The sequence below is a fragment of the Equus przewalskii genome, chromosome 9 (genome assembly GCF_037783145.1).
Source record: "Equus przewalskii isolate Varuska chromosome 9, EquPr2, whole genome shotgun sequence".
NCBI lineage: Eukaryota > Metazoa > Chordata > Mammalia > Perissodactyla > Equidae > Equus > Equus przewalskii.
Genome location: NC_091839.1, coordinates 19,895,803 through 19,923,450, shown reverse-complemented (window position 1 = coordinate 19,923,450; position 27,648 = coordinate 19,895,803). Strand labels below are relative to the sequence as shown.

The following is a 27,648-nucleotide window of genomic DNA, read 5'->3' as shown; positions in this document are numbered from 1 at the left end:
CCAGAAGCCACAAGCTGCAAGTCTGTGTGTCAAAACAAAGAACCACCAGGCAGTTGCCCCCCAGTCCCCAGTGCCTGCAGCCCCAGGCAGCCAGTAATCCGCTTTCTATCTCTATGGATTTGTCTGTTCTGGACATTTCACAGAGATGGGGTCATACCATATGTGGCCTTTTGTGACTGACTTCTTTCACTGAGCATACTGTTTTCAAGGTTCCTCCAAATTGTAGCAAGTGTCAGGATTTCATTCCTTTTCATGGCTGAGTAATATTCCACAGCATAGAGGTTGACCACATTTTATCTATCGATTCAGCAGCTGATGGACATCAGTTTAGTGGGTATAGAGGAGTCTCTTTTAGGGGTGATGAAAATGTTTTGGAATTAGATTGTGGCGATGGTTGCACAACATTGTGAGTGTTGAGAAATTAACTGGATTGTGGACTTTAAAATGATTCACATGCTGGATTTTGTGTTTTGTGAATTTTACTTAAAAAAAAAAAACTAAAAGCAGAAAGAGAAAAAGGAGAGGGAGAGAGAGAGATCCGTGTTGTGCTTATAGTCTTTTTGTTTGTTTGTTGCCAATATTTTAAGATCAGGCAATGTCCCACCGTGAATCTGAACTTCCAGCTTCTCCTGAAAAGTCAGAGGAATTGGCCACGCTGGGCCACGTTCCAGCATGGCAGCGACCAACCGGAGCTGAAGGGTGAAATTTATTACACGTAAATTACACCTCAATAAACCTGATCCCCCCAAAAATTCCTCAAAAAGGGAGGGGTTGAGCTGGGTGCTGTCTCAGAACAAATCGAAAGCTGAAGTCTCACAAATCTGAATTCAGAGAAGGAAAGAGACCCAAGACCCAAAGAGAAGGTGCTGGTCTAAAAGACAGAAGCGGAGTGGGGGGCCCTCTCCTGCATTTCTTTCTGGTTTTTTGCACTGTCTCTGAGCACTTTCTTTTGGCTGTCTCTCCATCTCCTTCCCTGTGAGACTCATTCCTTTTTTATTCTCTCTCTCTCTTCCTCCTTCCCCACCTCCCTCACCAATGAAGCAAAAAACTCAGATAAACCAGCACAGACTTCTCTTCTCCCCCAATTCTCTCTCTCTCTCTCTCTCTCCATCCCCCGTTTCCTTCTCGGTGGCAGCCCTTATGCAAAGAAAAACTTTCACGGAATTAGATAAATTGACCGCATATATTTAAGAAGATCTTTGCTTCTGGAAGCAGGGAGCAGAGCTGACCGTGCATTTAAAAAACTCAGTTAGAATCAGACTTCTGCAGAACCCAGTTTGGAAAGCCTCTTCTGTCTCACTTATTTCAAAATCTCTTCCTTCTCCTTTTCTCTTTCTCGCTCTCTCTGCTCTTGATTTCTCTGGCTCTCACTTCCCTTCTCTTGCTCTCTAGCCTCTTCCTCCGCCTGTCCCTTCCCTGCACTGCGTGGGGAGGAGCCCCAGGTGTCCTCACGCCACATTCTCCTTGTGCCTTTGTCACTGGAGTCGGGATTAGATTCCAGCTCCCAGATCATCTTGAGTCATCGATATCCGGCTGCTGGCTGGTTTGGAAAAGGGGAAAAAGGAGTGGGGCTGGGTCTTCCCTCCAGAGCCATCCTGGGTCCCTTCCCTTCTCTCCTTCCATTCAGCTGTAAAGCACAATTAAGTGTCATCAGCTGAGCAGAGTTTCTATAGGATTAGCAGGTGCCCCACCCCATGTCTTCCTTATCCCCTTCCTTCAACCCGGAAATCGAATGGGCTGGGACGGAGAGAGTTAAAAGCTGTGTCAGCTGCCGATCCGGGACAGACAGACAAGAAGAGGGGGACAGGTGGGGCAGCATGACAGGTGGCTGAGGAGCCAGGTGGACAGTGGGAGAGTTGACTGGCAGGGTGGCTGGCCGGTGAAAGGACAAGCAGGTAGGTGGACAGAGACGGACTGTCACAGGCTGAAGCTGTGACAGCCACCTGAAGGACAGCAACCACCTGGAGGACGGGGAGGCAGACACAAGGTGAGAAGGTGACAGGCAGAGAGAGAGCTGGGCAGGCCATCCCCTTCTCCTGGAGCTGCTGGTGGGAGGGATGGGAAAGCAGGGGGCGGCTGACAGGGAAAGGGCATTCTCTGAGATGCTCTCCTTTTTCCCAGAACTTGGAGGTGGCCCGCTATGGGGCCCAGAATCTTTTTGTTCCTGTGTCTTATTGGTGAGTTCCCCAGGCAGCAAGGGGGTCCCTCCCTCCCCATCCACCTCTGGCCCCCAGCCTGGCACTGAGGAGGGGCGGGGGGCTCACTCTGTGTCCCCGGTCACCTTCGCTCATGGGGTCCTTCACATCTCTGTCCCCCTATGTCTTCTGATCCATCTCCCTTCTCTCTCTCCCTGTCACTATGTCCCTGTCCATCTCTTTCTCTCTGAATCTGTGCCTCTCATTTTCCTCCTATCTTTAAATCTCTCTCTCTCTTCCTCTCTGTGTCTCTTTGGGCATTTCACTGCATCTTTTTCTGTGCATCACTGAGTCTGTGTCTTCCTGTCTCTGATTGTCTCTCAGGATCTCTGTCTTTCTCTTGCCTCTCTCTCTCTCTGTCTGGGATCCACAATCTCTAGGTCTCTGACCCCATCTCTCTGGCCCACAGTCCCGTCCTCAGGACTCAACCAGGATACCACTGTGAAGATTGTCAATGGCAGACAGTGTGACCCTCACTCACAGCCTTGGCAGGTGGGGCTGTTTCTGGGCACCAACTTGCGCTGTGGGGGGGTCCTTATCGACCGCAGGTGGGTCCTCACGGCTGCTCACTGCAGCAGCAGGTAAGCCCCTCATTTGGGTCCCTTCCTGGGGTGGTCCAAGGGAGGGTGATGGGGAGAGGAGCGCTGAGGGTAGGGGCTCACGGGAGGGGGATGCTGAGAAGTAAGGAGATGGTCCTGAAGCAAGAAGGTCTGAGGTTAGACAAGGAGTAGGACTTCCTCAACAATGGGCCTGGGGTGGGGCAAGGAGTGGGCAGCAGAGGATCCTGGGGCCTGCCCACTCACCTCCTCCCATTCCCTCACGTGCCACTTCCTTCCTATATGGCATCTGTCACCATCTCCAGCCCTTCCCTGACCCAGTCTGGGCCCTGGACCACATCTGGCACCTCTCTGGGGCTCAGTCTTCCCATCTATAAAATGAGGGGATCAGGATTTCTAGGTCCAAAGCTCTGGATTTTTTGTGAAGGGGAAGTTTCAGACAGGAAGAGATGGAGAGATTCGGGAACAGGGAGAGACACAAGCAGAACAGAGGGAGTCCACTCATTATTCACGCGTTCATTTGGTTGACAGTGTCGACAGCCCAGGCAGTCTCCGAGGTGGTGAGAACAGAGCGTGAACAGGACTGACGGGTGTCCCTGCCCCCATGGGCTTCAAGGGCTAAGAGAATCAGAAAGTGACACCGATGCAATGGCATGGGGAGGAGAAATAGGGTGAATCCTCAAAATGGAAAGATGGCGGTGGGGATCAGAGACTGAAAGAGACAGACTTAGAGAGAGAACAAGAACAAGTGGATGAGGGAGGAGGGACAGACACTGAGATGCACAGTGGGCAGGAGGGTCTGGGATGCTGGGACGGTCCCAGGGGACCGGCTCGCCACTGAGCCACCATGACCCCCAGCAGGTACTGGGTGCGCCTGGGGGAACACAGCCTCAGCCGACTGGACTGGACGGAACAGATTCGGCGCAGTGGCTTCTCCGTGACCCACCCTGGCTACCAAGGATCTGGGCAGAGCCATGACCATGATCTCCGGCTTCTGCGGCTGGGAAGCCCCGTTGTCTTGACCAAGAGTGTGCAGCCGCTGCCCCTGCCCACGACCTGTGCAGCCGCCGGCACCAAGTGCCTCGTCTCGGGCTGGGGCATGACCAACCAATCATGGAGTAAGGGGGCCTCGGATGGGCAAAAGTCTAGGGTGCAGGGTGAGAGGTTAGGAGTCATGCCACCTCAGAGGAAAGACGGGTCAAGCATCAGGATCATGGTTTGGGGACTGAGACCGTGGTGGATCAGGGGTCTTGGGAATCAAAGCGGTTAAGGGGTTGGGTATGGAGTCAGAAGTCATGGGTCAGGGATGTGGTTAGAGGTCAGAGTGATGTCAGGGGTCATCAGACTAGAGCAAAAGGCATATGTAAATAGGATCTTGAGGTCATGGGTCATGGACTCCGGTGTCAGAGGTCACTGTAGAGTTGAGGTCATGGGATCCAGATGTCGCACAACCTGGCCACAATCTGGGGATGGAAATTGGGATTTCATCAGGAATCACTGGTCTGGAATTGGAAGTCACAGAGTTTGGGGTGTGGAGCCAAAGGTTAGAGGTCATGGAGTCTGGGGTCAAATCCAGTGGGATCACAGGTCACTTCGTAGTTAGGACCAGTGGTTTAGAGGATACAGAGCTGAGGTTGGAGGTTAAGGTGAAGACACAGAGGGCTGGGAGGAGACAGAGAGAAGACCCGAGGTGAAACTGGGGTCAAAGGTAATAAGACTGAAGGTCAAATGACACAGCATCTGTGATTGAAGGAGAAGATCAGGTCTGGAGTCATTGTATTTCTGAGGTTGGAGGGACAAGGAGAGTCTTGAGTTATGGCACTCAGAGTCAGGTTAAAGGTCAGGAAGACTGGGCCAATGAACTGGGGTTAAGGGTCACTATGAAATCAAATCATAAATCTGAAATTTAGAGGTTTGAGGATTGTAGCGGAGGTCACAGGGAGGGATGGAGTATAGACTTAGATTGGGCTTCCTTGAGAAGAGGGATGTGGCCCCAAAGAGGGGAGCTTTGGGGAGCCCTGCAGCATCCATCCTCCACCCCCAGGCCCATTCCCGGATCAGCTCCAATGCCTCAACGTCTCCATCGTCTCCAGCGCCGCCTGTAGGGCCGTGTTCCCGGGGAGAATCACGGACAACATGGTGTGTGCCGGCGGCATACCGGGGGAGGATGCCTGCCAGGTGAGAGAATGCAGGCAAGGCTGGTCACCCAGGACAGGAAGCAGGGCGTGGAGAAGTGGGAGGGGCTGGGGAAGGCGAGTCAGGGAAAGGGGATGGGGGAGGGAGATGGGGTTGGAAAGAAGGGGAGGACACAGGATAAGGGAAGGAGAGAGAATAGGAGGGAGAGCCAGAGGATGGAGGGCAGAGAGAACAGAGCAAGGGCGGGAACAGAGAAGGAAAGATGGGAGGGGCACAAAGACAGGGCGAGGAAGAGACAGAGAAGACGGGGGAGGGCAAAGAGCAAGCCGGCATTAGGAGCTCAGGCTGCCTCTCAGGTTCTGAGTCTTCCCCATCCATCCTCCAGTTGATGCTGGCCCAGGCGCGAGTGAGAGATTCCAGGTTGGAGGCAGGAAAGGGGGCTGGAGGAGTCCCTCACCCTCTAATTCAGCTACCTTGCCTTCTTGGGTCCTCCAGAGAGGAGGCTGCCCCACCCAACTGGCCAGGGCCCCAGTCACTGTCCCAGATACAACTCTTATGGGGGTCCCACCCTCCTTCACTGGGATTGGTCATTCGTGTGGGTGTACTCCTCCCTATTGGCGGGGGCCCCAGCCCTTGTCCTTGAGGGAACTCTCTACTGTTCATGGAGTCCCGCCCTCCTTCGCTGGGATTGGTCATTGGTCATGGTGCTCTCTTCCCTCATTGGCTGGGGCCCCAGCCATTGTCCTTGAGGGAAGTCTCTACCCTTCTTGCGGTCCCGCTGTCCTACCCTGGGATTGGCCTCTAGGAACAGTGTGTTCTTCTCCATTGGTCAGTCATTACTGTTGTCCTCAGGAACCTGGCCGTGCTCTTTTCAGTGAGGACCAGGCTTGGAGCTGCTGTCTTCAAGGCCCAGGAATGGGTTTGGGCTGGGGGAACGGAACATGGGAATAGGATCCACCTTATTCAGGCTGTATTCCTTTTCCTTCTGCCTTTCAGGGTGACTCTGGGGGACCCCTGGTGTGTGGAGGAGTCCTTCAGGGTCTGGTGTCCTGGGGGGCCACGGAGCCTTGTGGGCAAAAGGGCATCCCAGGCGTCTACACCAATATTTGCAAATATGTGGACTGGATCCGGACGGTCATGAGCAACAACTGACCTACTCCCTCCACCTCTACCCCTCGGCTTGGGGGCCACTCTGACCCTCAGAACACCAAAACCTCCTCCATCACCACCCCCAGCTTCCACTCTTCTTGCTCTGGCGATCTTCTTCCTGGAACTCCAACTCCAGCCTTCTAAGACCAGTGGTTTGGGAAGGAGGAACTGTGTAACTATCTGGAATAAATATAATATAACTAGAGGAGGGGATATGTCTGTCTATTTAACGTCCCCAGGCTGGTTAGACTGGAGTCTCATTTTCCCTACCTACAGGTGTAGAAATAGAGATCAGAGAGGGTGGGAATTTTCCCTCAGGGGTCACACAGGAATGGAGTAGAAAAAGTTACTTATGAAAATAAAAATAAGGGCCATTTTTCTCCACCCAGCACAATAGGAACAGTGCCCAGAGCATATAAGCTTTTAAAGGACCCAGGAAGAATCTGAAAACAGTGAGGGCGGGGACCGGGAATGGTTGGCTTCAAAATACCAGGTAAAAACTGTGAAATCAAAATTCACAACCATTTAATTAAATGTCTATCAAGCATAACATTCTTCCAACTAGCCAGTTGCAACATGGCTCTGTGGAGTTGAGCACACATCATATTTCACACAAGATGTGGGTTTGTCTTCCTGTATCGGCAGTGACAGATGGTGGGGTGCAGCCTTGGAAAGCAGGATGACCCAGCCTAGGTCTTAAAATAGTCCTGCCCGCTCCTTGGGTTCTGTCTTCACCGCCTCTCCAGGAGGTGGAAAGAGAAGTTCTTCACCCCTATGAATGGAAGGGGAATTGGAGGTGGGAGTAAGTGAACGACATTCCCATCACCACAGCCATAGGAACATTTGCTGAGCACCTTCTGCACTTGGCTCTGTTGAAGTCCCCATCCCAACCCCCCAGAGGCAGGGCTGTCCCCCCCCCCCATCTCACAGATGAAGAAACTGAGCCTCATCAGGGTGGAGTCCCTTGTCCCACGTCACTGTAGTAGGAAGAGGCAGAGCCGAGGTTTGGGGCCAGGGCTGGCTGCTCACAGAACTCAGGTCTATCCAGCAGTCTTACTCCACATTTGGTTAGGGGAGAGAAGAGGGCAAGACCAAGGCAGGAGGTCTAATTGATAACAAGCGAGCCAGGAGAAGTGGGGATCGTCACTCAAACTGAGGAGGCTCAGAGTGGAGAAGTCATTGGACCTAGGTCACACAGCGAGTAAGTGCCAAGGCTGGAATCGGAGGACCCCGGGGTTCCCGGTGGCCTGGGAGGCGGGGAAAGTGGAGCAGAGGGAAGGGTTGGTAGAGGAGTGAGCCCTGGGGGTTGGGGCACCCGCAAAGGGCTGATTTCCCTTTCCTGGGCCTTGACTCCCACAGGCCCTGACCTGTCTCCCCCACCCTTCTGTCCTGCCCCTTCGCCTGCCGGGCAGCAGCCCCACCTCTGCGACGCCCCAGCTTCCCCCCTTTCTTGGAACAGAGAAGGGAGGGGCCCCACAGCGGAGGCCAGGGGCCCACCTGGGGTCAGGCAGTGGAGAGGGAGAGCAGAGACGGGGGGAGAAACAAAGACTGGGAAACGAGGTGGAGGGAGAATGATTAGAGACAGAGACACAACAAAGATATAAAGAACTAGAGGAGACATCCAGGGAGAGACTGGGAGAGAAAAGCAGAGAGACAAAGACAGACAGAAAAAGGCACAGAGACAGAAAGAGAAAAGTGACACACAGAGAATTCCAGAAAGGCAGCGAACGACAGATAAAGCCAGATTCGGGAGAGACAGGGAAGAGAGTGGACAGACAGAAGGACGGACACAGAGGCATGGAGAAACGGAGAGAAGCAGAGGGAAGAGGGGCTTGGAGAGGTGGCAGAGGTAGGCAGGCGGGCGGGCAGCACCTCCTCCAGGCCCACCCCCACACACTCCCCACCCCCCGGGCGACAAGGCTGGGCAAGGAGGCTCAGTCATCCTGGGCCCGCCCGGGGCCACCCCCCTCCTGCCCGCCTGCCTGGTGCCTCGCACGCTCCGACTCAGCCTGCCGCAGCTGCCACGGGCACCAGCCCCCAGAGCCCCAGCCCCAGAGCCTGTGAGTCTGGAAGAGGGAAGGGAAGGGACGGTCCCCTCCATGTGCCTGCATCCAAGGGCACCAAACCTCCTCGGCCTCAGCATCGTATCCTCCTCTGCTCTGTCCTTCTCGGCTTGGGTTGGGGCTCTCTGCCTCTCTTTGGGTCTCCAACGGGCTGCCTCCAACCTCAGTGACCTCTGACCCCCAGCTTAGGTCACTGAGTCCAGTCTGCTGCTCCCCCACCCTCCCTCCCACCACTGGCCAGGGCAGCTGTGGGCACTGGCTCTTCCCCTCACCAGCCCCGCCCAGCTCTGTCCGTCTGTCCTTCAAAGGGGCAGGGGTTCAGCAGGGCGAGGGACAGACACCATCCCAGGCTGAGCCCTCTACTGTACCCTGGGCTGCCCTCAAAGGGCCCGAGTCACCCTGGATGGCTGCAGAACGGCACCGGTCCCCTTCAGCTCCCCTCCCCCAAGCTACTGGGGCCTGGCCCAGCCTCAGGTGGGAAAGAAGGAAAACATTCTCTAAAATGCACCTCAGAGGGTCCCTGGCTGACTTAAAACGGGGCCTGTCTACCACTTGTCAAAGGCCAAGCCCCTCTCAGTAGCTGCCACATACTCTGGGGCTACTGGAAGCTTCCAGCGGAGATCAGGCCCCTCCAAGGCCACCCTCCATGGCAAAGATTTATTTTAAAGGTTTGGAGGTTGGGGTGTTGTGAGAATTAGGAGATTCCTCAAACCCTGGGGGAGCCAGAGCAGGCCAGGGAGAGAGGGGAGGGTGCGAACCAGCCCCCAGTCTCCCCCATAAAGTGATTTGGCCCCTTGTCCCTCCTTGTTCCCAGAAGAACCTGGGGCCTGCCCTTCCCCCACTCTGAGCCATGACGATTCTGCGATTAATCATGCTGGCTCTGGTGACAGGTACAGTGGGGGATGGGGAGGGGCAGGGGTCTCCCTCTGGAATCTCCAGGATCCACCACCCTCTGTGTCTGGACATTGAGAGGGCTGGTATTCAAAATACAGAATAACTCACAGGGCATCTCAACAGATACGTGAGCCATAATGAGCTCCTGGATGCTCCTCGCTGGACCAGGTGTAATGCCTTTAGATGCGAGAATGGGGAGAGGTCAAGGAAGTTCCCATGGGAGGGGCCAGGGCTGCTGGGGTGGTGTGGGGGACACTCAAAGAGCTCAGGAGATACTGACCAACCAGTATGGAGGGATTTCAATCGTTTAACACCATTTGCACCATTTGGTGCATCCCAGCCAGACACCAGGCTGGGACCCAGACCACTCACTCCTTCCCTCTCCTCCTTGCCTCCACTTCTGGGAGTCCTCTCATGCCTGAGCCCCCTCTTTTGCCCTCACCCCCTCCAGGGCATGTAGGGGGAGAGACCAGGATCATCAAAGGGTACGAGTGCTCTCCTCATTCCCAGCCCTGGCAGGTGGCTCTGTTCCAGAAGACGCGGCTGCTCTGTGGGGCAACCCTCATCGCTCCCAAATGGCTCCTGACAGCAGCCCACTGCCGCAAGCCGTGGGTGCGGGGGCTGGGGTGGGGCCGGGAGGGGGCTGGAAATGGAGAGGTGGATGGAGGGGAGCTTGGGGATGGGGAGAATGTGTATGGGGTCAGAGATGGGCATGGGGTGGGGAAGGCAGGGTTGGAGATGGGCACAGGTGGGGGCATTAGCACTGATGATGGAAATTGGGTTGTAATTGAAGATGGAGTGATGGAAGACGTTGGAACTGGGATGGTCTTGGGAATGGGATTGGGTTATGGTTTGGAACGCGACTTTGTTGGGAGGTGGGGATGAGGCTGGAAGTGGACCTGTGGTCTTTCATTCTCTCAGGTGCACCCATCTCTCCCCCACCACCTGTGTTTCTCCCCACCTCCTGCCTCTCCCTACCCTTCCATCTCTGACCACCATCTCTCTCACCTCAGCCGATACATAGTTCACCTGGGGGAGCACAACCTCCAGCGGCAGGATGGCTCTGAGCAGACCCGAACAGCCACTGAGTCCTTCCCCCACCCAGAGTTCAACTACAGCCTCCCCAACAAAGACCACCGCAATGACATCATGCTGGTGAAGATGGCATCACCAGCCATGATCACTTGGGCTGTGCGACCCCTCACTCTGTCATCACGCTGTGTCACTCCTGGCACCCAATGCCTCATTTCCGGCTGGGGGACCACATCCAGCCCCCAGTGTAGGGGCTCTAGAGGGGAACATGGTTGAGGGAGGGTGGTCATGATTGTGGAAGGACATAGGGAACCAGAGGACCCATCAAAGATGAGAGTCAGCGATACAAGAGGGGGCTAGCTGGAGGTATCAGTGGTGGGATAAGTCAAAAGGAAGAGTGGGAAAATAAGGGCTGGGGAGGGTAGAGACAGAAATCTGGGCTTTGGAGTCAGACAGACAAGATGTGCCATCTCAGATCCACAACCTGCCAGTTGTAGGACCTTAGGCAAGTGGCTTCACCTCTCTGAACTTTGGTTTTCTGCTCTATAAAATGAGAATAATCACATCCACCTACCAGGGCTGGATTAGAGACAAGGAATATAGAGCAACTAGCATAAAGAATTTACTCGATAGCATTGCTGTTGCTCTTGTTACAAGCAGAGAGATGAGTTGGCTGCAAGCAAGAAGGACAGGGACTAGATTCAGAGCAAGGGCTCTGGTGTGGGTGCAGAGCAAGGTCCCTGGGTTCAGAGCAAACTTTGCAGTGTGGGGAAGGGAGCCAGGGGGCTCTCATTTTCCACACCGCTTCGTGCCATTTCCACAGTGCACCTGCCCCATACCTTGCGATGTGCCAACATCACCATCATCGAGCACAAGGAGTGTGAGAAGGCCTACCCCGGCGACATCACAGACACCATGGTGTGTGCCAGCGTTCAAGAAGAGGGCAAGGACTCCTGCCAGGTCAGAGGGAAGGGCCTGGGTCTCCAACCACATCCCCATCCCCACCTCCAAGCCCCATTGCGTCTCCTTCTACACCCACAGTCTCATCCTCAACCTTAACCCCCATCTCCTCCTGCAACGCCAAATCCATCTCCACCGCCAGTTCCCGTTTCTAACCTCAACACAATCCAATGGCTCCATTCCCACCCCCATGTCCAACCTCAACCATCCCCAAATCCATTTTCATCCCTAGCCCCATCTTTGTTCCCACCCACAACTCCAACTCATCCCCAGTCCCATTGCCAACCCCACCCTCAACCTTTGCCCCAATCCCAGAGCCGTCCTCACCTCCTCCCTAACACCACGCCCAACCCCTTCCTCTCTCCTGGCGGCCTCTCCTCCTCTCTGACTGGTTCTCTCTCCTCCCATCCCCAGGGCGACTCTGGGGGCCCTCTGGTCTGTAACGGATCTCTTCAAGGCATTATCTCCTGGGGCCAGGATCCATGTGCTGTCTCCAGAAAGCCTGGTGTCTATACAAAGGTCTGCAAATATGTGGACTGGATCCAGGAGACTATGCAGAACAATTAGCAGGACAAATTGACCCCAGCCCCAAACCCCCGACCCCTACTTGGTGCTGTGGTTCCTGTTCATTCAGCTAATAATAAAGCAGCCTAAGCCAGGACTCCTTTATGTGCTTTCTCTGGATCTCCTTGACTACAAGAGATGCTATAGCTTAATAATCAATTTGGGGTTTGGAATTAGCAAAGCCTAGGTTCAAATTCTGCCTTGTACTAACTTGTCACTCTGGGAGTGATAATAGCTATTTGGGTCACTGTTGTATCCCCAGCCGCAAAGACGGTTCCTGGCACTCACCAAGGTTTCAATAAATATTTACCGAATGAATGAATCTTTTGGGTGCTTCCCAGATGCCAGGTCCTCGTCCAAAGGCTTTTAAATGTATGAACTAACTTAATCTTCACAAAACCCTATGAGGTCGGTGCTACTATTATACCTGTTCTGCAGACAAGGAAACTGAGGCACAGAGAAATGCAGTCCCTTGCTCCTGGTCACACAGCCAGTAAGCAGAAGAGCACAGAAGAGCAGGGAATCTGAAGCAAGATGACTTCTTAAGTACTGAGCAACACTGCCTTGATGAAGGCTCAACTTCCTTCTCTGTAAAATCGTGCATGCAAAAGTATGATAGCACAGCTAGTAAGCCAGCCTGCAGATAGTTAAGACCTAACAAAAAAAGAGCTATTGTTTTGTTTCCAAACTCCAAGATAGGTAGTTGCTTCATCGAGACCCATGCCTGGCCAAGATGGTAGCTGCTAACCCCACGTGCCTATTTACATTAAAATTACATACAATCAGAAGTGGAATTCTTCAGTCCCACTTGCCACGTATCAAATGTGCTATAGCCAATGTGACTGACAGCTGCCATGGTGGACAGCACATACTGAGCATTCCCACCGCTGCAGAAAGTTCCATGGGACAGCCACTGGAATTAACTCACTTCTCACTGAGGAAGATGCCCCACAGACAGTCTAGAACTCAGGATCTTTTTTTGATGTCTGGCTCACCTAGCAGGGGAGGTGGCTGGCCTGAGGAGCAAGAGCCCAGAGCTGGAACTGGGGCCTCCAGTTTTTAGCCAGGCGTGCTGTGTGACCTCCTGTGAGTCACTGCCCTCTCTGAGCCTCCCATTCCTCCCTTGAAATGAGGGAGTTGGCCCAGGTGATGCTGATGCCCCTTGCGGCCTCCTGTGATTCACGGGACTGTGTGTCACCTGGCGGCGACACGCAGAAGGCAGGGGGGATGTGAAGCGACCACACACAGGCATGATCGGAGACTCCCCCAACACACACTGGGGGCTAGTCACCGGGACACACTGAGCTGCCTCAAGCACAGAGCATCCCTCTGGGTTTGCATCTCTCCCTTTCTGTCTCCCTGTTTCCCTCTTCTCCTGTTTCTGTGTGTCTCAGTCTCTGTCGCTCCCACTCTTTCCTTCAATCTATCTTATCTTCCTGCCTCCCTCTCTCATCAGCCTTCTGGTTTTAGTCACTATGTCATTCTAGGTATGCAATTCCCTGTTTATTTATTTTTCTCTCTCTGGATCAGGTTCACCTAACACAACACTATCCCCACGACCCCCAGGCCCCCTGGGGATGGGGCGCCCTCTCTCCCCTTCTGGGAAGACTTCTTGGAACAGGAAACCTGGGGAATCCGCATGGAATCCAGTTCCAAAAAAGGGTGTTTCGGGCACTGGGAGAAGCCTGTATTCCGGGGGCCCCTCCCAGAGCAGGAATCTGGGGCCCAGGTTGGGTGCCAGCCCCACCCACGGCCTAATTAGGGAGAGAGAAAGGGAGGGGGTGAGGCCCTGGGGGGAAGGTGGAGAAGTTTCCGGACTCTCTCGGGGTTAAAAGGGAAGGCCTAGCCAGGGGTCTCTGGGCAGAGGCTTCGGCGGCCCACGCGGCAGGGCGGAGGTACTTCTGGGTCTCGTTGCTGCTTCCCCTTGGGACTCCCAGGTGAGGCGAGATGCATCCCACCCCGGTGGGGGCGGGTCGCGAGAGCAAGGGTGGGGACCCTCGGGCAGAACCCCGCCTTGAGCCTCGGTTTCCGTCTGCTGGACGCGCCTCTGAGCCTCGGACCCCAACCCCACCAGAGAAGGAGGGCGAAACCCAACGCGCGGGGACAGCCCCGCCGGGAGAGCGCTCCCCTCGGGCGTAGGGAGGGCAGGAGGACGCCACTAGGGACGTCATTAGGGTAATTGCGCCCATTGCAGCTGATCTGGTCCGAATAGCCCGCCTGCCAGTCCCTGCGATGGTCGGCTGCAGTCAAACGGGTCCCCGCGGGCTGGGGTGGCCCAGGCTGGGCGGACGGGCGCGGTGGGGTGGCGGTCTCTGACAGGACATGTGTTTTGAACCGCCCCCGGCCCCCCAACCTAGGTCCTGGCCATGAAATCCCCGCACCTCCACCTCTCCGCCGCCTCGGGCACCCGGGCCCTGGCGCAGCTGCTGCTGCCGCTGCTGACTGCGCAACTCTGGGGTGAGGCGGGAGGCAGGGCTTGGCGGGAGGCGCTGGGGCCCCGGGGCGATGGGAGAGTGTGCTCTTGTCACCAACCCTAGCGCACCTCTCCACTCGTTGGGACCCCAGCATCCACCCACCGATCGGGAGCACCCCCCAACCCCGTCAGCCCCGCCCCTTCTGGCCCCGCCCCTGGATGTCCAGCTCCATCCAGGCACCGCCCGTTTACTCCACCTGGATCCCGACTCCCCCTTTTTCCTTGCGGCGTCCTTTCCCTGCCCCTTACTCCACCCATTCTGTCCTGGCCCCTTCTCACTGCGCCCTATTTTATCCCAAGTCTTGCTCTGTCGCTTTTTGCCCTCACTCCCTTTTCTAGCTCCTGGCGTTATTCCCATCCTTACTCTCACCCTGCGACGTGTTGTATCCCCGCCCCTTGCCGCTCCGCCACCTTCTATCCCCGCCTCCTGGCCCCTCTGCCGCGTTCCAGCCCCGCCCCTTGTGGCCCCGCCCCGTTGTAGCTCCGCCCCCTGGTCGTCCCCCCCCCCGCCCCCCGCCGCGTGCTCTCTCTGTCCCCTGTGTTGCATTCTGTCCTTGCTCCTCCGCATCCAGCCCGTCCGCTCTCCTCCTCCGCTCGGCCGTACACCCGCCTCCTCTCCCTTTCACGCCGGTTCCTCACCGCCCACTTCCACTCGGTTCATGCACAACCCCCGATTTCCACGCCCTCCCCACGGTGTTGGCTGCGTCCCCCGAAGCCGCCTCCCATGGCCCCGCTCAGACCCCAAACCCAGCCTCTGCCCTGCTCTGATCTCCACCCCCTTTCTTCCTCCAGCCGCGGAGGCGTTGCTGCTCCCCGGGAACGACACGGGCTCGGACCCCGTGGCCTCCGGCGCCCCTTGCGCGCGCGGCTCGCAGCCCTGGCAGGTCTCCCTGTTCAATGGTCTCTCATTCCACTGCGCGGGCGTCCTGGTGGACAAGAGTTGGGTGCTCACGGCCGCGCACTGCGGGACCAACAAGTAGGGGAAGCTCCTCGGGGACGCGACGGGTTGGCTGGGGTGGCAGACCCCGGGAAGGGGGCGGGAAGGGCTGGGGCACTTGAGGGTATGGAGCTCTCCTAGTTCGACATGGGGGTCAGTCCTGGAGTGCTTCCCGTAGGAGGAGAGATGGGGTTGTGCTGTGGCCACCAGGGGGCGATGTGGTCCTTCTCAGCGTTTCTCGGCCCAGCCATCACCCCGTCCAGCTGATTCTCGTTTGGGTGTAGGTAGCTGTCAGGGTCTCGTGTGGTTAGGAATTTAGAACTAAAAAAAATTGTTCCCCTCCTGAGTCCCGATTAGGCGAGGAATGAAGGGGCAGGTTTACACAGGTAGACCCCCCCAGCCCTCAATTCCTGCAGAACTCAGGGACGCAAACACCTGATTGCTTCTTCCCATGTCTCAAGAATTTAGGTTCCAAGCTCTCTTCTACCCCACTCACTTCTCCCTCAGACCCAGGTGTCCAGGCCCCCAGCCCCTCCTCCCTCAGACCCGGGAGTCCAGCTCCCAGCCCCTCCTCCCTCAGACCCGGGAGTCCAGCTCCAGCCCCTCCTCCCTCAGACCCGGGAGTCCAGACCCCAGCCCCTCCTCCCTCAGAACCAGGGGTCCAGGCCCCCAGCCTGCTCCCTGTCCCCTCCTTCCCAGAAACTCAGAGTCCATCCCAGTCCCTACAAAGGCTTTGCCTCCATATGTCTCTCCCCTCCTCAGGCCGCTGTGGGCTCGAATAGGGGACGACCACCTGCTGCTTCTCCAGGGTGAGCAGCTCCGCCGGACCACTCGCCCTATTGTCCACCATAAGTACCACCAGGGCTCAGGCCCCATCCTGCCGAGGCGGACAGACGAGCATGACCTCATGCTGCTGAAGCTGGCAAGGCCTGCTGTGCTGGGGACTCGCATCCAGACCCTCCGCCTGCCCTACCGCTGTGCCCAGCCCGGTGACAGGTGCCAGGTTGCTGGCTGGGGCACCACGGCCGCCCGAAGAGGCAAGAACTGGGGGCCCTGAGACCTGTATCTCGGGGAAAGAGGCTGCGGGCCAGGACTCCTGGGTCTGAGGGAGGAGGGGCTGGGGGCCCGGACTCCTGGGTCTGAGGGAGGAGGGGCTGGTGCTGGACTCCTGGGTCTGAGGGAGGAGGGGCTGGGGGCACAGCCTCCTGTGTCTGAGGGAGGAGGGGCTGGGGGCCTGGACTCCCGGGTCTGGGGAAGGATGGCACCTGGGTCCTTGAGGATGGGGGGCTGGACCCTGGAATGACCAGGTGTTTTCTCCCGTCAGTGAAGTACAACAAGGGCCTGAGCTGCTCCAGGGTCACTATCCTGAGTCCTAAGGAGTGTGAGGTCTTCTACCCTGGTGTGGTCACCAGCAACATGATATGTGCAGGGCTGGACCAGGGCCAGGACCCCTGCCAGGTAGGGACTGGCCAAGGAGGGTCACTGACTCATGGCGGGGAGGATAGGGAGGTTATGGGAAAACAGAAGTCCCCAACCCCATAGCCACCCCCAGCACGAAGTCCTCCCTATGTCCAGCACGACCACATCGCTACCCCAACTCTAACCCCATGTCCAGCGCTACCTCCTCGAGTCCATCTTCTCCCGCCCCACCCGGTTCCCAGCTCCATTCCCAAGGCCGTCCCCAGCCCTTCCCACTCCATCCTCCACCGCATTCCCGTCCTCAAGCCATTCCTAAACCCCTCCCCCATCCCTATCTTTAGATCCATCCCCATCCCTTTACCTATAAGGAGCTACAAATCCCAGCTCTGCCGCGTCTCCACCCTCATCCCCCCCGACCCAATGCCCATAACCCCAAGTTCCGCTCCCCTCCCCAACCCCCACCCCCACCTCATCTTTATCCCAGCCCGGCTCCAACCCTCCCTAGCCCCGTCCTCCCTCTCACGACCAGACCACCAAGTGACAGCCCTTGCTTTGATGTATTTATTTCTCTTTCCTCCCGCCCCAGAGTGACTCCGGTGGCCCTCTGGTCTGCGACGAGACCCTGCAGGGCACCCTTTCGTGGGGCATCTACCCGTGTGGCTCTGCTCAGCACCCAGCTGTCTACACTCAGATCTGCAAATACACCTCCTGGATAGAGAAAACCATACGTTCCAACTGACCCAGAGGCCTGGCAACTCTGCCCTCTTCCTCGTTCCTCCACGGTCGACTGGACTCTGCCCCTGCCCCACGCAAACCTCGGCTGTCCGTCCGCACCTGCTACCATTCTCCCCCGCCCTGCCCACTGCTGTTCTCTGCCAGCATTCAAGCCAAAGTGCAGAGAGTGTTGGCAAAATTTTGTTCAAGAGAAACGAGGAAGCCGGTAGTCACTCAGTCTCCGAGAGAAGTTCTCCGTCCCCCAACCAGGCTTCCTCTACCACTCCCTGCTGTGTGACCTTGGGCAAGCCAAGTACCCTCTCTGGGCCTGGGCTTCCTCACCTGGAATATGGGGATAATGGACATCTCCTCATAGATGTGTTGTGAGGAGACTATGATATCCTGTGTGTGCGTAGATCCTCACGTAATTATCAGTAAAGCATTAACCCAGTGGGCGGTGAGCTCTGACTAAGTGTTACCTGTTGTCATGATCTGTGAACAGGTCCTGGTGTGTGACTCTGTGTCCTGGGGAGAAAAGCACAGGGGTAGCTCCCAAGCCCAATCCCCCACCCCACCCGAGACACCATCCCCACCTCCATCTCTCGGGGCCGATGGGAGAAGCACGTCCTCCACCCTCCTCTAAAGTTCCATGGGGTACCTCTTCACTACTTCCTTCTTCCTTCCCACCGTTCCCCATGTCTGAGTCCACCCAACACCAGCTCTTCCTGTCCGAGAGCTGGGCCGCCTCTGAGTCATCTGGTACCTTCTCTGACTTCCTGGGGCCCCTGGAACCCGAGGGACCTCGCCCTGCCTCCATCCCAGCCTCTAAGACCAGAGGAACGCTCCCCACCTCGGGTGCCAAGCTCATGCAAAGGAGCCCTCTGACATTTAGGGGAAATTTTTTGCTTTGTCGGATCCGTCTCCATCATCACTTCACCTCCCACGAGCTACAGTCCCGGCTCCACCACGTCACGTTCATCCCCGAGTCCAACATCCATGACCCCAGGTCCAATTCCATCCCCATCCCCGTCCCCGACCCCGTCCCCATCCCAAATGGGGCTTTGAGATTTTGCCCTGAAAATTTGGGAGGAGGGATTTTTCTCCTCTCCCTGAAATTGCCTTGGTGTGAATATTCCCGTGCTGGGGGACGTTATAGACGAATCCAGGCGAAGCTCGCAGATGTTTGGGTCTCTCTGCTTAGCCTGGCCTTTGGAGCGCTACATAAGCAGAACGTTTGCACGACAGAAATTTCCCAGCGGGCCCTGGTTGTTTTTGCGTCCCCCTGTCAAATGAGGACTTACTGAGCGCCTACTATATGGCGGGCCCGGAAGGCAGTGGTGACCACAAATGTCCTGCCCTCACGGAGCCCGCGGAAGATGGTCAGAGCGCAGAGTCTACAGAGCGCCCTTCCATTGCCTCCCCCCCCACCCCCGCATTAGCACACCCAGGAAACGTCAATCAGGCATATCAGCTGAGTTTGTCACGCCGGGATTGGAAGCACAGTAGGTGGGAACGCAAAAACTCCGATTCCTTTTTCAAGGCAATTTGCTCGTTCCTTTAGTCATGCCGCAAGTGTTTATGGAGCCTATGCCAGGTCCACGAGATGAATCAGACCGGGCCCTACCCTCAAGGAGCTACCAGTCAGGCCAGGGAGACAGGCAAGCCTTACATTCTTGTCATTCAGGTCTCCACTCAAAGGTCACCTCCTCAAGGAGGCCTTCCAGGATTGCCCTGCATAAAGGGATCCCTCTGCCACCCCGGGGTCACCAATCTGTTGCTTATTTTATTTTATTTTTTTTGCTGGGAAAGATTGACTCTGAACTAACATCTGTTGCCAATCTTGCTCTCTCTTTTGTGTTTCCCTCCCCAAAACCCCAGTGCATAGTTGTATATTCTAGATGTAGGTCCTTCTAGTTCTTCTATGTGAGACGCTGCCACCGCATGGCTACTGACAGGCGAGTGGTGGGGTTCTGTGCCCGGGAACCAAACCGAGAATGCCACTAGGCCGTCAGGGCTGGCTCCCATTGTTTTTTTATTTCCTTTACAGCACTGTTATAGCTGAAATAATCTCATTTATTTGTTTACTCCACCATGATCTGTCCCCTCTCTCTCTTGACCCAGTCCGTGAGGGCAGGGACTCTGATTTATTCACGGTGGTTTTCTAAGCACCTGCTATGGTGCCTGGTGCAAAGAAGCCACTCAACACATTGTTAAATTAACGAATAATCCAAATCGATCATCACCGTAACAGAAGGAGGCATGGGGCACCCCAAGGCTGGGCCAAGGAGTCAGGGAAGGTTTCTCAGATGAGGGGACACTCGCATGGGGTTCTAAAGGATACACAGGAGTTCACCAGGTAGAGAAGGAAATGCATTTCTGTCACTTACTCTGCGACCTTGAGCAAATTACTTGAATGCTCTCTACAGCAGTTGTCCCCTCTGTGAAGCAGAAATGGATTAGAGGCTCATGAGAATTAAATGAGATAATACGCACAAAACACTTACCAAACTGCCAGACACAGAGTGAACAGCCAATAAGGACAGCTGTCAAGATGTTCTTAAAGCAGTTACCATGGCACTCAACACATAGTGGGTATTCAGTTCCTGGTCTCAAAGAAGTCCCTTCTAGAGACGGTGTAAGACAAGTGTAGCCGTGGGTGACGTGTATTGTGTCGGAGGCAGTAGAGAGCTCTGAAGGAGACGGATAAACGTATTATATTTATTAAATGCTTACCGTGTGCCAGGGACTGTCGTGCTTCACATGTGTTAATTCATGTAACCCCCCTACAGTCCTGATTACTATTGCTACTTAATAGATGGAGCAACTGAGAGAGACCCAATGACTTGCGCAAGGTCACACCTAACAATTGCCCATGTTGAAATTTGGATCCAGGTGGTTCAGGTCTAGAGTCCTTGTTCCAACCACTAACCAGAGCAAGGAGGCATTCAAGGGGAGCCCAGATCCAGCTTGATCATCAGACTTGTGACAACAGAAAGCAGAAGAGGCTGTGGATGCCCAGAGGAAGGAAAAGATGGACTCTGCCTGGAGAAATCGGAGAGGACTTCCTGGAGGAGGGGGCATTTAGGTTGGGTCCTGAAGGATGAGCAGGTGTTCACCAGGAAAAGAAGGATATAGAGAAAGACATTCACTCATTCAATTAACATCTCCTGAGGATTCCCATGAGCCCAGCCCTGAACTGGGTGATGGCTGGGGACACCAAGATGAGTCAGACCTAGGCTTGGCCCTCCAGGGGGCTGCCACCTGGTAAGAAGGAAGGATGGAGAGAGAGACAGGAAGGGTGGGGTGACGGGAAGGACAATGGAGGGGAAATGGGTGAGAAAAAAAGAAGACGATGTTGGGAGGACTCAGGCACGATCTAGTGGTATTAAAAGAAATGGAAAAGTACTATATTCCAGTCAGCTTGGGCACCTGAGTCCTTGGAGTAGTGGCGATGTGATGAAAGGGGTAGCTATGGCAAAAGTGGTTCATGCAGTGGGGACCGTATTTCCCAACCTCCTAGGAGAGACCTATCATACTTGTGGGAAGGGGCCCACACCCCCAGAGCAAGGAGTGCTCTGTGGGATGTGTACACATGCGCAGCTGTCTTGTGGTCTCTCTCTCTCCCCTCTCGCCCCAGATCCTTCTGTGTCTCTATCATCCTTTTTTTTTTTTTTCCTTTCTCTCTCTTTCCCCTCCCCACCCCCATCCTGTCTGCCTTCTTCCCTCGGAGTCCTGGTTCTTTCTCCCACCCCTAGCTTGATTTCTGCAAGGTCCTCCTGCACATCCCTCCAGCTTGCCCTGCACCTTAGTCCCAGCTCTCCACAGCTTCATTCAAGATAAATTTGCTTTCACCCCAAGACCCCACCTCCTCTCCTTCTTTCTTCCTCCTCCCAGCCACAGAACATCCTGGATCCAGATTCTGTATCCGGAGGTCAGGGGGGAATGAGGGCAACGCTTCCTGGAGACCCTCTGGAGGACTCCGCTTCCCAGGGCCCCTCCCCCATTTAGCCAAGCCCGCACCTAGCAGGTCACCCCCTCATCAGGACAGGGTGTCCCCCTGTGCTTCCTCCCTTTCCAAGGCCCCCAGTCAAGGTCCCGGGCTTCCCCCTCCCCCCCATGACATTTCTCAATCCAGATTAATCACGGGGCGGCCCCAGGGAGGAGGAAGGAGATGGGAGATGGCATGGCTTACCATAAAGAAGCAGGGACGCCCGAGCACAGGGTCGAGGACCCAGGCACCCGGAGGTCATGAAGCTGGGATTCATCTGTGCTCTGCTTTCTGTGCTAGCAGGTGAGGGTCCAGCCTTCCATCCGACTGCCCCTCCGTGGTCCTGGGCGCCCACCCATCCTGCCCTTCGCTCCTGCCCTCTATACATCTCAGCATCTCTCCCCAGCCCTCCCATCTTGCTCTTCATTGATCCCTCTGTCCCCCACCCTAACCCCAGGGCACGGCTGGGCAGACACACGAGCCGTCGGGGCCCAGGAATGCCGCCCCAACTCGCAGCCCTGGCAGGCAGGCCTCTTCTTCCTCACCCGCCTCTTCTGTGGGGCGTCCCTCATCAGTGACCGCTGGCTGCTCACAGCCGCCCACTGCCGGAAGCCGTGAGTGACCCGGGTGGGCCATTCTGGGGAAGGGGCTGGGGGTCAGGAAAGCGTGAGGGGCAAGGGGCCTCTGGTAGAGAAGGGAGGGAGCTGTCGGCAGGAAAGGCTGAGCCTCCATTTCTGTTGCCGAAAAGTTCAACTCTTAGAATTATAGAGACTCCACTCTCCTCCTTTTGGAATCCTAAAATATCTGGCTCTAAGAATCTAAAGATTCAAAACTCATACTCTTAGAATCCTAGACTCTGACCCAGAGAAATCCAGAATCGTAGACTCCTAGAAGCTTGGATCCACGAGACTCTACACCAGCTTCTGTGAATTCTAGAACCATGGATTAGAGACTATTAGAATCTTAGAAGTCCAGACCAGGGCTGCCCAAAGGAAATATAATGCCAGCCACGTAGGTAAGTTAGCTTTCTAGAAGACACACGGAAAAGTCAAAAGGAAACAAGTGAGATGAATTTTAATAATAGATTTAATTTGACAGACTCAAGATATTATTTCAACATCTAATCAATTTTTCAATATTTGTGAATGACATGGTTTCCTCTTTTTTTTGTTCAAAGCCTTTGAAATCAGACATGCATTTCACATGTAAGGCACATCTTAATTTGGACTAGCCCCATTTCAAGTGCTCAGTAGCTGTATTGGACAGCACGATCCTAGAATCTTAGATTCCAGCTAGAATTCTAGAGTCTTCTAGCTAGGTTTATGGGCTACGGAAACTCATAGTCAGAGAATCTTTGATTTACGATATCCTAGATTTCTGTGACTTACAAAATTCTAGAATCTTGAGCTGAGAGAATTCTGGAAGCTTATATTCATAAATGTCTAGAATCTGGTGGATTTGCTATCCCAGAATGCTATCACTCAAGACTCTTCAAATCCCCAAAGTTTTCATTCAGAGAATTCTAGTCTCAAACTACTTGAATCCTAGATTCTCGTTTCTAAAATCATAGATTTATAAAATTTTGGAATACTGAAATTCTAGTCTTATTGTTCCAGAATATTAAAATTCTAGGCTCTTTAAATCCTAGATTTAATCCAGATCATTTAAAAATCCTAGAATTTTTTGATCCAGTGAAATCTGGAACATTAGAATCTTGGATTCATAACATTCTAGCACTTAAGCCTCATAGAATTCTAGAATCATGGATTCCTAGCGTGTTAGAATTTTAGATTCTAGGCATTCTAATAGAACCCTAGAATCTACCTGAGGCAGAAGTCTTTTCTACATTATCTCTGGCCGCCCAGCATGTTGTGTGGGAATTTCCCATCATGCATTCCTCCATGATGGGGCCTCTTTTAGCTCAGGTCTGTACATCAGGCTGGAAGAACAATGCACAGATTCCAGCCCCAAAGACAAAGAAGGAGAGAAGCTGAGATGTGGAGGGAGAAGAGACTCAGAGGCAGGGAAGAGTTGCGGTGGGGGGCTGGTTTCCTAGACACAGAGCCAAGGCAATGAGGTGACAGAGAGGGACAGAGATAAACATGACACCTCACGCTTCTCAAACCCTGGATTCTCACTCATTAGCCTGGCCCCTAGCATCAGAGGTCAGAGGCTGGGGGATGGACATGGAGACCCCTGAGGGTCCCCAGCCATCCAGGGCATGGACCCAGAGAAGAAGAAGTGGACTGGGACGGTGTGGAGAGTGCTTGAGGTTAGACCTCGGGAAGAAATGCATTGAGGGGTGAGGGATATGGCAGACAGGAAAAGCATGAGGCCACAGATGACCCCCAATTTGGGGATTTTCCATATGCCATCCTCCTCCATATGGACACATACACCAACACACACACACAGAGCCACTCCCCAGGGAAGCCACTAGACCTGTGGAGGCAGGAGGTGGAGCTGTTGTTGTGTGATAAGTGGAACCCCCACATGCCTACATGGCTCCCAGGTACTAGGTCACCACCAAGGCCCCAGGTGGGGCAGCGAAGAAGATGGCTCACTCGTCATGCACCTAGGAAGGGGTATGAGGTTTCTGGGGAGAACTACAAAGGTAGAAGCAGACAAAGGGATGGAGTGGGGAGCAGAGGCCCAGAGAGGGTGTGTGCCCTGCTTAAAATCACACAGCACCCTGGGTCACATGTAAATGATGGGGGCCCAGAGAGGGGGTGTGGCTTGTGGAGGATTACACAGCAGCCTGGTGGACAGAAAAAGAGGACCCAGACTGTGAAGACCCCACATGTTCTCCCAGCTTGATCTCCGAGGCCTGTCTCAACAGATATCTGTGGGTCCGCCTCGGGGAGCATCATCTCTGGAAATGGGAAGGTCCAGAGCAGCTGTTCCGGGTCACTGACTTCTTCCCGCACCCTGGATTCAATGAGGACCTCAGTGCCAATGACCACAACGATGACATCATGCTGATCCGTCTGCCCAGGCAGGCACAACTGGGACCTGCTGTGCAACCCCTCAACCTCAGCCACACCTGTGTCTCTCCAGGCACCCAGTGTCTCATCTCAGGCTGGGGGGCCGTGTCCAGCCCCAAGGGTACAGTCTTGCCCACAACACACCCCTTTACATCTCAGGCTGAGGGTCTGAATCCCTCCTCTGTCTCTGTCTCTGCCTTTCCATCTCTGTCTCCTATCTATCTATCTATCTATCTATCTATCTATCTATCCATCCATCCGTCGATCCATCTATTCCACCAAATCTAAGATGCCACGAATTATAAGATGCATCACCATTTTATGACCTGCTAGCAACAAGAACAACAAAAGGTCCCATTGAGGCTCGTATGACAGCATTTACTGGAAGACACCTCCGGATTTCAGAGATGTTTAAATGTGAAAACACACAGATCTTAGAATCAAAATAGGGTTACATGTCTCAGAATCACAAATCAGCAACTTATGAGCCAAATTTGGTTTCCCACATCAGTATCAGTTTTCAAAGTATCTTGAAAAAAAAAGTCTGAATTTGTAGCTGCCAACCTCTGACACCCACGAGATTTTACATAAAAGAAAAGTTTTTGGAGTCACTCGAAAAATTCAAAGAACTGTGTCCACTGGATCCACTTTCCCAAAATATGGACAATTGTTGAACAGAGTCAGTTGGGGCTGTCTAGTTTAGACAAGATACGGGTTCTCTGGCCCACCACAGTTTGCCCCACTGTCTGCTGTCTCCTTGCACAGTCCCCTCCACCCACTTCTGTTTACCGAACAAGCCCCTGGCTGCATCTGAATTTGCACCCAGATATTGTATACATGGACCTATACAGATATATAGGCATCTGTATCTCTATTATATACACTGTATCTCCCTCTCTCTATCCGGCATCTCTGAATCTTTATCTGTATCTTTATCAATGACCAGAAACGTCTTCTCTACTTTATCACACTGCCTTCTCCCTTGGTTATTTCTGGGCCTATTTCTCCCTATTTCTTCATTGCTTCCTCTGAGAACCTTTTTCCCCTTAAGAGGTCTCTATCTCCCGCCACGGTCTCTGTTTTTCTCTGCATGAGTTACATATGTATCTCTTCTTGTCTCTTGGCTCTCGGCATCTCTCTCACTCTCCCTCTCTTTGGCCCTCTCCCCCTCCTCATATCCATCTATTTCTCTTTCACGCTGTGATTCTGTCTCTTTGCCTCCAACTCTCGTTTCTGTTTTTGAGAGTCTTACACTGTGGTTCTATGAGTCCTTCGGAAAGGGTGGGGGGGCCACTCAGTGTGATGGGGACAGTTGCTGATCCTCTATGGATGAGTCTCTATCGCCAACAGTGCAGTACCCACTCACGTTGCAGTGTGCCAACATCAGCATCCTGGAGCGTAAACTCTGCCATCGGGCATATCCAGGCCACATCTCGGACAGCATGCTCTGCGCTGGCCTCTGGGAGGGGGGCCGGGGCTCCTGCCAGGTGAGACCTACTCTGGGGAGGAGGGAGATGGGTATCCTGCCAGGATTTCCGGGTCCTGTGGGAGAAGGGAGTTGGGGCCCCAGACTTCCTGGATCAAAGCAAGGTGGGAGCTGGGGCACCTGGGTCCTGGGAGAGGATGGGACCAGGGCCAGGATTTCTGGATCTAAAGGAGGAGGGGATTAGGGGTCCAGACTCTAAGTCCTGGAGGATGTGGGAGCTAGGAGCCCAGAGTGCTAGGTCCAGGGGTGAGGTGGGGCTATGAGCTGGTACTCCTGGGTCTGAGGGAGGAGGGACTGGAGACCGGGACATGGGGGTGTTGGGGGAGAGGATTCGGGTCTTCCTGCAGGGAGGAAGTGACCTGTGTACTGTCATGAATAGACCCACTTAACAGTTTCTCTGTTCTGTGCACAGGGTGACTCTGGGGGGCCCCTGGTTTGCGACGGAACCCTGGCGGGTGTGGTATCTGGGGGTGCCGAACCCTGCTCCAGACCCCGGCGCCCGGCCGTCTATACCAGCGTATGCCACTACGTGGACTGGATCCGAAAGACCATGGAGGACAACTGAGCCCTCGCTCTTTGCACTGACCGAGAGAGGAGGGTGGGCGCAGAGCCGGGAGGAACTGCAGGGCTCCAGCCTCAGTGGTCTCCGCTCTTGGCCTCAGTCGCCCTGGAGACGCCTTGCGGCCATTCGGGCTCGGCCCCCTCGGAATGGAGCAGGGAGACAGCTCCGCCCCTCGTGGCCCGGCGTCTAAGGTCACCAAGAACAGGCACCACCCGGGTGGAACAGCATCCCCTTGCGGCTCAGCCCAGGAGTGAAATCCACCAGATAGCTCCGCCCCTCAGAACTCCGTCCAATGAGACTTCCGCTCTGGACTCCACCCCTCTGTGGCCCCGCCCCTTCCACCCGAGACCCCCCCCCCGTGTGACGTCAGGGGGCGGTACCTTCCACCCACGTGCAGCTCCCGCGGTGTCGGGCTCCGCCCCTCGTGGCCCCGCCCCAGGCGTGTCCTGGGTTTGAATTGTGGCGGGGACCCGACGGGGAGAAGGGTCTCGACCCCTTCAGATCCAATGGATGATTTTACAATAAACGCGCGGAGCCGCTCCTTTTGTCTCGTCGTGGAATGAGGGAAGGGCAACCGGTGGGCGGCGGAGGGCAGAGAGGGAACGGCCACCGCGCTGCAATTCCCCTTGAGCTCTTCGTAGGTCCCGCCTGAAGTCTGTCTCCATCAGCCCTATTGCATCAAGCCTCCTGGGATCTGCTCGGGCTGGTCCCGTCGCCCCCAGGGAAAGGGGCAATCAGGTCACGGTGCCTCCCAAACCTGCCTTCCCAGATCGCACATCTCTCAGGGGGCAGCGGGCGGGGCCCGATCCGCCCTCAGATGTCGGACTCGCCTTTCTTCCCTTCCAGGTTCCTGGCAGCAGCCCCCTCCTCCCACAAAAACCCAGGCTCCAAATCCCTCCTTCCAAAAAGACTTAAGAATTCAGCTGCCAGCCCCTCCTCCCTCAAGACCCAAGTTCAGGCCTCCAACATCCCCTCCAGACCGGCACCGCGAGGCGCTCCTCCCAGACACAGGAGTCACCTCCCCCAGCCCCTTCTCCCTCAGACCCTGGAGTCCAGGCCTCCAGCCCCTCCTCCCTCAGACCCTGGAGTCCAGGCCCCCAGCCCTCCTCCCTCAGACCCTGGAGTCCAGGCCTCCAGCCCCTCCTCCCTCGGACCCGGGAGTCCATCCCCCAGCCCCTCCTCCCTCAGACCCGGGAGTCCATCCCCCAGCCCCTCCTCCCTCAGACCCAGGAGTCCAGCTCCCAGCCCCTCCTCCCTCAGACCCAGGGGTCCATCCCCCAGCCCCTCCTCCCTCAGACCCAGAAGTCCAGGCCCCCAGCCCCTCCTCCCTCAAACCCAGATGTCCTGGCCCCCAGACCTTTCTGTCTCAGATCCAGGAGTTACAGCACTGAGCTCCTCCTCTCCCTTGCTTCCGAAGTCCCAGATTGCAGCCCCTCTTCCCTTAAGATGTCCCATTCAGCCCCTCACCCCTCCTCACTGATACCCAGGGTTCCAGTTCCCAGATGCTCCGCAGCCTCAGGAGCCACGGAGGCGGA

At 55.2% G+C, this 27,648-nt stretch overlaps 4 protein-coding genes and 1 long non-coding RNA gene across 10 annotated transcripts; 4 read left to right on the top strand and 1 right to left on the bottom strand.

Annotated features, from left to right (window-relative positions):
* The first annotated feature begins 1,474 nt into the window (after nt 1-1,474).
* Nucleotides 1,475-6,242, top strand: KLK12 (kallikrein related peptidase 12). Of its 4 annotated transcripts, none has more exons than XM_070633306.1 (6): nt 1,475-1,987; nt 2,122-2,177; nt 2,605-2,776; nt 3,614-3,870; nt 4,797-4,930; nt 5,885-6,242. In XM_070633306.1, the coding sequence occupies exons 2-6, from the start codon at nt 2,141-2,143 to the stop codon at nt 6,038-6,040; spliced, it is 756 nt and encodes a 251-aa protein (XP_070489407.1). In that variant the 5' UTR covers nt 1,475-1,987; nt 2,122-2,140; the 3' UTR covers nt 6,041-6,242. The 4 variants fall into 4 exon arrangements, with proteins under 4 accessions (XP_070489407.1, XP_008542693.1, XP_070489408.1 ...); XM_008544471.2 differs by having other exon boundaries at nt 1,478-1,987; nt 3,611-3,870; XM_070633307.1 differs by having other exon boundaries at nt 1,779-1,895.
* A 771-nt stretch (nt 6,243-7,013) lies between these two features.
* Nucleotides 7,014-11,655, top strand: KLK11 (kallikrein related peptidase 11). 3 transcript variants are annotated; one of them, XM_008544476.2, is made up of 6 exons: nt 7,014-7,238; nt 8,915-8,990; nt 9,446-9,602; nt 10,008-10,273; nt 10,850-10,986; nt 11,401-11,655. In XM_008544476.2, the coding sequence occupies exons 2-6, from the start codon at nt 8,951-8,953 to the stop codon at nt 11,551-11,553; spliced, it is 753 nt and encodes a 250-aa protein (XP_008542698.1). In that variant the 5' UTR covers nt 7,014-7,238; nt 8,915-8,950; the 3' UTR covers nt 11,554-11,655. The 3 variants fall into 3 exon arrangements, with proteins under 3 accessions (XP_008542698.1, XP_070489404.1, XP_070489403.1); XM_070633303.1 differs by lacking the exon at nt 7,014-7,238 and adding an exon at nt 7,547-8,097; XM_070633302.1 differs by lacking the exons at nt 7,014-7,238; nt 8,915-8,990 and having other exon boundaries at nt 9,219-9,602.
* Nucleotides 11,656-13,233: 1,578 nt separating this feature from the next.
* On the top strand, nt 13,234-17,561 carry KLK10 (kallikrein related peptidase 10). The gene is made up of 6 exons (XM_070633301.1): nt 13,234-13,487; nt 13,908-14,007; nt 14,816-14,999; nt 15,723-15,997; nt 16,285-16,418; nt 16,966-17,561. The coding sequence occupies exons 2-6, from the start codon at nt 13,917-13,919 to the stop codon at nt 17,116-17,118; spliced, it is 837 nt and encodes a 278-aa protein (XP_070489402.1). The 5' UTR covers nt 13,234-13,487; nt 13,908-13,916; the 3' UTR covers nt 17,119-17,561.
* A 3,687-nt stretch (nt 17,562-21,248) lies between these two features.
* On the top strand, nt 21,249-26,654 carry KLK9 (kallikrein related peptidase 9). The gene is made up of 5 exons (XM_008544478.2): nt 21,249-21,384; nt 21,539-21,695; nt 23,921-24,186; nt 25,416-25,552; nt 25,964-26,654. The coding sequence occupies exons 1-5, from the start codon at nt 21,342-21,344 to the stop codon at nt 26,114-26,116; spliced, it is 756 nt and encodes a 251-aa protein (XP_008542700.1). The 5' UTR covers nt 21,249-21,341; the 3' UTR covers nt 26,117-26,654.
* On the bottom strand, nt 24,423-27,645 carry LOC139085519 (uncharacterized). The gene is made up of 2 exons (XR_011543866.1): nt 27,471-27,645; nt 24,423-26,816 (listed from the first exon to the last, which is right to left on the bottom strand). It is a non-coding gene; the product is annotated as an uncharacterized lncRNA (long non-coding RNA).
* Nucleotides 27,646-27,648: the final 3 nt, after the last annotated feature.

What these genes read in the sequence shown, in the direction of transcription:
- KLK12 (XM_008544471.2), top strand. Translation starts at nt 2,141, where the DNA reads ATGGGGCCCAGAATCTTTTTGTTCCTGTGTCTTATTG. An exon ending in TTTGTTCCTGTGTCTTATTG is followed by an intron (nt 2,178 to 2,604) that starts GTGAGTTCCCCA and finishes TCTGGCCCACAG; the next exon opens with TCCCGTCCTCAGGACTCAAC. An exon ending in CATGACCAACCAATCATGGA is followed by an intron (nt 3,871 to 4,796) that starts GTAAGGGGGCCT and finishes CTCCACCCCCAG; the next exon opens with GCCCATTCCCGGATCAGCTC.
- KLK11 (XM_070633302.1), top strand. Translation starts at nt 9,283, where the DNA reads ATGGAGGGATTTCAATCGTTTAACACCATTTGCACCATTTGGTGCATC. An exon ending in GCAGCCCACTGCCGCAAGCC is followed by an intron (nt 9,603 to 10,007) that starts GTGGGTGCGGGG and finishes CTCTCACCTCAG; the next exon opens with CCGATACATAGTTCACCTGG. An exon ending in AGGGCAAGGACTCCTGCCAG is followed by an intron (nt 10,987 to 11,400) that starts GTCAGAGGGAAG and finishes TCCCATCCCCAG; the next exon opens with GGCGACTCTGGGGGCCCTCT.
- KLK10 (XM_070633301.1), top strand. Translation starts at nt 13,917, where the DNA reads ATGAAATCCCCGCACCTCCACCTCTCCGCCGCCTCGGGCACCCGGGCC. An exon ending in GCGCACTGCGGGACCAACAA is followed by an intron (nt 15,000 to 15,722) that starts GTAGGGGAAGCT and finishes TCCCCTCCTCAG; the next exon opens with GCCGCTGTGGGCTCGAATAG. An exon ending in CACCACGGCCGCCCGAAGAG is followed by an intron (nt 15,998 to 16,284) that starts GCAAGAACTGGG and finishes TTCTCCCGTCAG; the next exon opens with TGAAGTACAACAAGGGCCTG.
- KLK9 (XM_008544478.2), top strand. Translation starts at nt 21,342, where the DNA reads ATGAAGCTGGGATTCATCTGTGCTCTGCTTTCTGTGCTAGCAG. An exon ending in GGCCGTGTCCAGCCCCAAGG is followed by an intron (nt 24,187 to 25,415) that starts GTACAGTCTTGC and finishes TATCGCCAACAG; the next exon opens with TGCAGTACCCACTCACGTTG. An exon ending in GGGGCCGGGGCTCCTGCCAG is followed by an intron (nt 25,553 to 25,963) that starts GTGAGACCTACT and finishes TTCTGTGCACAG; the next exon opens with GGTGACTCTGGGGGGCCCCT.